This window comes from Uloborus diversus, chromosome 4 (assembly GCF_026930045.1).
Source record: "Uloborus diversus isolate 005 chromosome 4, Udiv.v.3.1, whole genome shotgun sequence".
Taxonomy (NCBI): Eukaryota; Metazoa; Arthropoda; class Arachnida; order Araneae; family Uloboridae; genus Uloborus; species Uloborus diversus.
The window spans coordinates 168,917,836-168,924,491 of record NC_072734.1 but is presented as its reverse complement, the minus strand read 5'-3'; the positions used below and the strand labels follow the sequence as shown (position 1 = coordinate 168,924,491).

Below are 6,656 nucleotides of genomic sequence, written 5' to 3'. Positions count from 1 at the left end.
ATTGAGCTGCGCGCTTTAAATTTAGTTATTTCACTAAATATAAGCGAAAAAACCGTTTCATGTTGAAAAACTAACATCATATAAAGTCTAGCATCGTTTCGTCTGGAACAGACGTTAAAAACATTCAGTTTTTAATTTTAATGAAATAGAAACCTGTCGAAAAATGGGTGTTAAAACCGTGATGAGATTCGTCAGTGCAATATTATACCGATTCAGACCTCCCCCCCCCCCCGCCCCCACCATTTTAAAACCGAAACATCGTCTTATTTTGTTTTTAAAGTATTTTTATTTTTTAACTAAAGGCCGGATTAGAAAAGAATTGTTTAAAAGCAATCCTCTTCGAAATGGGAACTGCATAAAACGCTTAATCGGCTGGGCATCCAATTCTCTCTTCTCATGTTTTTAATCCAGAGCTGCAGAACATCAGGACGACTAAATGGAAATCTAATTTATAAAAAGTGATTTTTAGCATCAAAAATGACTCGAGACTAAGCACGAAATTACAGTATGCAATTTCTTAAAAATGAAGATTAATTAAATGTGTCAAAACATACAAAAGAAAAGGCATAAGATTTTATTTCTGACAATGTACTTTTTCTTCTAGTTGGGACAAACCTAACGCTGCAACAATGTAATGCTGTGATTAAGATCTGCGTGGCATTCACAATGCTGCCAGGTTAGATTTGCCCGAAGTATATAGATTATTTTGGTTATAATAAAAATACGAAAATTTTTTTAGATAAATGTTCTAGGAAAACTGCAAAGCTTTTGTGCCTAGGCAACTTCAATCATAATTTTCTTAGGTTTGTCTTTAGAAAAGTCTGGAGAATTTGTTTTCTAGCAAGAGTGCTTTTAAGGCAGAAAACTATAAACAAAATTTCTTGCCATTAAAAACATTCCAGCTATCTAGTTCTTGATATGCATCTCTCTTTTAAACTCTTCTTTTTGTGTTTCTCCTCTGGTTTTTGCTGAAGACCACGTACAGTGTGTTTCACCTCTGTCATTATCAATGGCAATCTAGCATTATTAATAGTATTACAAATGGTATGAAAGAAATTAGATTACAACTCAAAAAGGGAAAGTACATCTCATTCAACAGACTAAATATTAATACCCAGTTGAAAAAATAAAGGCACTGATATTAATCAATACCCTAAATGTTTTTATCAACATGCTGATTTAAATCCCCGGTCTTAATCATTTGCTCTAAATCAAATACGTACTAAAGAACTATTTAAAACACAGTGGGTTTACCCCTAATACTTTTTTCAATTCCGGTGAATGCTCCTGTGCATAAAATTTAATTTTGATTTTTACAGATAAAAGGATATTGTAGCTTAATAAATAAAATTTTTTACACAATATAAAATACAGTCGAACCTCCATATATCGAACTTCCACATATCGAAATTTTCTATATATCGAAATCCCAACAAATTTCTATGTTCATTACATAGAAAAATTGTTTCTATATATCGAAAAAATCTCTATATATCGAAAAAAATTTTCGAGACATTCGTAGATTTTTTTCCACTTCAGACTGTCTCATGAAAAATGAAGGTTAGGGGAGAATATTATGTTCACTAAAGGTTGCTACGGAACTCAGAAGGAATATGGGGTTGAAGGGTGTGTAGATAGGTCATTGTTCCGCTCTGGAGTTCTTAAATTCCATCAAGTTTATTTCAAATCTAAGTTGTAACCAGCAACACTGTAAAATCAGTTTCAAGTTATCCCTTTTGTCTGCTGATTGTCCTAGTCATTCCTAGTCTTTTTAGCTTCAGTAAAAATCATTCAAGTTAAGTAAATTGATTTTTTACTTTTCTCTCGATTGCATTGTCAGAACGAAACTCCCCTCATGTTATGGATTAAGTTAATTGCCGAAGAATGAAGATGTATGACGGCGCAAAAATGTAATTTCTGTTAATTTTTTTACTATCAATTTTCATTTAATCCGATTCTCGTCTAAATTAGAAATTAGGTTTCATACACGAAAATTAGCTTTAATTTTAGTATTTTAGGAGATTTGTACAATAAAATAGGACCATTTCTATATGTCAAAATTTCTATATATCGAATTTTTTCCTGCAATTTGCTACTTCGATATATGGAGGTCCGACTGTATATAGCAGCATGGAATTTCAAAATTACCACGCAGACCAACAAAAGATATCTCATCAAAAAAAAGTTTAATTTCTTTTCACGTAAAAAATAACTGATTTTAAAACTGTAAGTAATTACATAAAATTGTCAATTGCTTTCGACGAAACTTCAGTTTAAAATCAAAGGAGCATTTAAATTCTTGTTTGAAAAGCTTGATTTAAATGCCCGAGTACATTTAAATAAAAATAAGAGTGAATCAATGAAATAGCTTGAAAACTCCTAGCTACTGCAATTAAAAGTGTAAAATTATAATTTTCTTCTATATCACTCACCTATGAATAGATTTTCCTGGAGTTTTTTGCCTGCAATGTTTGTAACTGCAATTTATTGCACTGCAGGTAGGCATACTTTAATAAGAAAAAGCAACAAGCAAATATAAATCTGTGGCAGAAATGAAACAACAAGCAACAAAAAACTTAATAAAATCAACATAAAATAACAATGGCAAAAGAAAATCTCGATTTAAAAGTGAATTTGAGAAAAAATGCAAAGCGATAACAGTAGCAGAACGCTCGATCAACACTGACTTGGGGGTGATACAGGTCAGTGGGGTGAGCAAGATGGCGTTCAAATCACTTCAGCTCGGAAACTACGATGCTCAGTCCAGCTAGAATACAGGTCAGTGGTAGAACCTCAAGTAGTTTAAATCTCTATTTACTGAATTCCAGCTTAATCAAGACATTTCTTTGAATTTTATGTTGCCAGTTTTTCTATTTCTGTGTAGAGAATAAAAAATATTAAACTTTTTCGTAAGATAATGAAAATACTGTACATCCTATTCTGTTTTCTGTCCGACCGTTTGTAAAACCTGTTAATTTCTAAAAAAAATACCTTGTTTATTCGAGATTTGCGACATGTTGGGTTGCAGAAAATAATTCACATGAAAGCCTTTTAGCTAGAGTAGTTTCCTGTGTACAATCTACAAGTATTGAGAAAATCAGACAAGACAGAACTTAGTCAAGATAATTTGAGTTATTTATTGATCAGTTAAAGAAAAAAGATAAATATATACATTTTTAAATCTTTTAAGTATTTTTTAAATGCCCTTAAGAGTTAAGAAATACTATTAATGTTCAAAATTCATTTTTTATGTCCATTGTCTGTGGTGAAGAACAAATAAAAAAGAAGTTTAAATTGTAAAAGTATTTAAATTAAATAATTTTTAAAAAAACTTCTCAGAAAATTTAAAAAAAACCCAAAAGTAGGCTAAATAATGGTTTTTTCAAAAAAAAAAAAAAAAAAAACCATTGGGTCCAATCCGGCCAACCCTGACATTGGCCCATTGTAGCCGCAAGTGGCGATGATTTTTCGTGAGAGGAATCCTGTATAAAGGAATCCTTGCGCGCAGCTCACGCTGCAACAGACGTCTCCGAATTGATGAAACACCTGTAGCTGTTGACCACTGTGCAGCCAATTGTCTAGAAGAAGCTGTGCAGTCCGTCATACGCACCAGGTGTCTGTCATCGCGAGTTGACGTCACATTTCGGGGTCCACCCCCGGACTTCCGAGCTGCCCGACCCTCGTCCGTCCACTGCTTCAAACACACATGATTGTGCTGCTGTTACGCTGCACACGAGCGGCTACTGCACGATAAGACAATCTAGGCCGACGATTCTGCCCCGTTCAAACTCCGAAATTTGCTCAAATTTTGCTTTTTTTCGTCGAAGAGGCGTAGTAAAGATTCAGTTAACATTTACTCTAGCATATAACCGCCGATAATCATACACACCTCGCTACAGTCGTCTATTTATATTCGGTTCGATCCGCCGTTCAGTGGGAGCTGCTCAGCATACGCATGCGCTACCGGTCTGCAATTCTAATCTTTTGCATATCATGCCCTACTTTACATTTCCTGCAATTTTCAGCTCACTCGCGTAAGTCCTTCATGGTGTTGCAATTTTTACAAACAGGAGTGTAAAAATATCTCGTTCACTCAAAAAGTTCGACTTTGCATTTTTGGCACCAAATCCGAACCATTTTATTTTACTTTATTTATTTATTTGAGTTTTCTGAGCAACCAACAACACTTTCGGTAAAACCTTTTCTCGATTGAACTAGGGGTTTTGTGGTTTGCAAATGGACAAATGGGTCATCTAGATACATACATCAGAAAATGAAATACCGTCAGTTGCACTATGCGAAATGAGATTTTAAAAATACGTCACGGAAATTACGGGATATCGATAAAAAAAAATTAAGCTATGATTCAAATAAGTACGTATTTTTAAATACAAAACCCGCTTTCAAATTTAAAGTTACGCCAGTCTTGAATTTTTTACAGATGTTTTCAAAAAACCTTCATTTACTCAAATTTATGTAAGAATAACTTAGTTCTCGCTCAAACCACGGCATATAGTCAGTGTTTCACTTATTTTGCAGTGTCATTCAGAATTAGTGCATACACGCAGAAAAAAAAGAAAGAAAAACAAGAACACTTTTTAAAAACTTCAAAAATATTTAATGAGAAATATGACGAATGAGCATAATATTTAAAAAGCATTTTTACAACATTTTCTACGAAACTAATTTATTTTCTTTTCTTCCTTTGCAGCTTAGCTGGTCGTAAATATGGATTATCCATAATATCGTTATCTGGATTTGAATCTTTTGGATTTTCAGTATCCGCTGGATCGTCTGAAAAGATACACATTTCATTTAGTAAATATGAATTTTAATGCTATGGCAAACTAACATTTATTGACCAAAAAAGAAAAAAAAAATGCATTTTACATACAGCAAAAATACAGAAAAAAAAAAATAATAATTTGAATTTTGACATTTTGAATTCAAATTATGTTTTTCGCAATCACGAGTGTGTGTATGTAGGCGTGTGTGTTTGTATGTGGGGGGTATGTGTTTGTGTGTAGGGGTTACGTGTACGCATGTGTTTGTGTGCTGGCATAAGTGTGTGGGTAGTTGTGTGTATGAATGTGTGTGGGGGGAGATATGTGTCTGTGTGCAGTCATGAATGTGTGGGTAGTTGTGTGTATGTTTTTGTGTGTATGTGTGGGTGTCTGTATGTATGTGTATGTGTTTGTATGTGTGTAGGTGTAGGTGTGTGTATGAGTGTAGTTGTGTATGTATGCGCGTGTGTGTAGGACATGGATGCAACCTGGAGACGGCTTTCGCTATAGGAGCCGGTCGACGGTGATGGTGCGGAGGGTGGCGGTGGGAAAAATCAAAGGAACGTCAAAAATAGTCAAGTGAGAACAATAAGCAAGTGTGATTGCTCAAGAAAAAAAATAATAATAATAATAAATAAATAAATAAAATTAAAATGTATAAACAAATAAAAAAATTTGGGGCAAAAGTACATTAAAAAAAAAAAAACATATAATATGGATCTTCAATAAAATCCTGTTTGGTTGATTAAGTTTTATTCCCTAGTACAAAGCCTAATACAAGATGTTATAAAATAATATATACATGCAATTTTTCTAATTTCTTTAAAATACAGGGTGAGCACCAATGATGGACCCAATTTTCTCAACTGAAGCGATTTATGTACGGAAAATAAAGGCATAGAAACATTCCGATTAAAATCTCATTTCTGGACCATTCAGGTCTGTCGAATATGTCTTTTCAACTGAACAGTTTTTCTTTTCGTTACGATACATTTGACAAAACTTGAAATCATCACTCGACTCAGTTTGTTATGCGCTTCAAACATACATTTTTTGGAATAATCTTCACAGCTTCGAGCTACGAGATAACTGCTTCATTATGCATACTTCGCAGTAGTACATTTGTACTCTTGACTTGCAAATGTAGCATACAGGGGCGCGACGAACTGAAATTATCGGGAGGCGTGAAATTTCCTATGTGCAGGATAAAACTCCGAATTTTCGTCGAATGATAGAATATGAACATACACATATAGATACCTGTACCTAATGTGAAGAGATCTCAGGCGCATCATTATTTAATGTTTTTTTAAATTGTAATTTTGCAATGCTGTCTCCAAATTTTACGGATCGTCAGACAAAATTCCCCGAAAAGGGAATTTTTTTTAAGGTCATAGTGACTTCTCATCGGTGCGCACCTAGTATCATAAAAGTCTAGCACTTCGCACCATATCATCATCAAAAAAAAAAAGCACTCTGAAAACAAAACTTCAGTAGCTAACTCCGCCTGTCAATCCACCAATAGGGAAGTTGCAACCTATTAAATGTTCATATTTTGACTATTGGATATTGTTAATTGACCCTCAAAACTAAAAAATTCACCATCGCCGAATTTTAAAACACCGTGATTGATTTTTAATGAATTTTTAAAAATCCACGCGCAAAAGTGCGCTCTTCTGAAACGTCACAGCTTACGTCACAGGGCACTAATGGGCAGCCTGCCGCCGAAGATCCCTTGTTTTCGCTAGGGACATTTTGAACGTGCTGATATTTTTATTTTTTTAGAAATTCAATAATCCTTTTGAACACACTATGGAGGCCGGATTCGTTAAAGCACAATCTAATAATTTTCCTCAAGAAACATCAATGCTG

At 34.0% G+C, this 6,656-nt stretch overlaps 1 protein-coding gene across 1 annotated transcript in view; it reads right to left on the bottom strand.

Moving 5' to 3' along the window:
- Positions 1 to 4,628: 4,628 nt before the first annotated feature.
- Positions 4,629 to 6,656, bottom strand: part of LOC129221270 (transcription initiation factor TFIID subunit 8-like) — a 175,498-nt gene continuing 173,470 nt past the window's right edge. Inside the window, exon 7 of the mRNA XM_054855726.1 lies at positions 4,629 to 4,794. Within this exon, the coding sequence (XP_054711701.1) occupies positions 4,688 to 4,794 (107 nt within the window). The 3' untranslated portion in view covers positions 4,629 to 4,687. The remainder of the gene's footprint in view (positions 4,795 to 6,656) is intronic.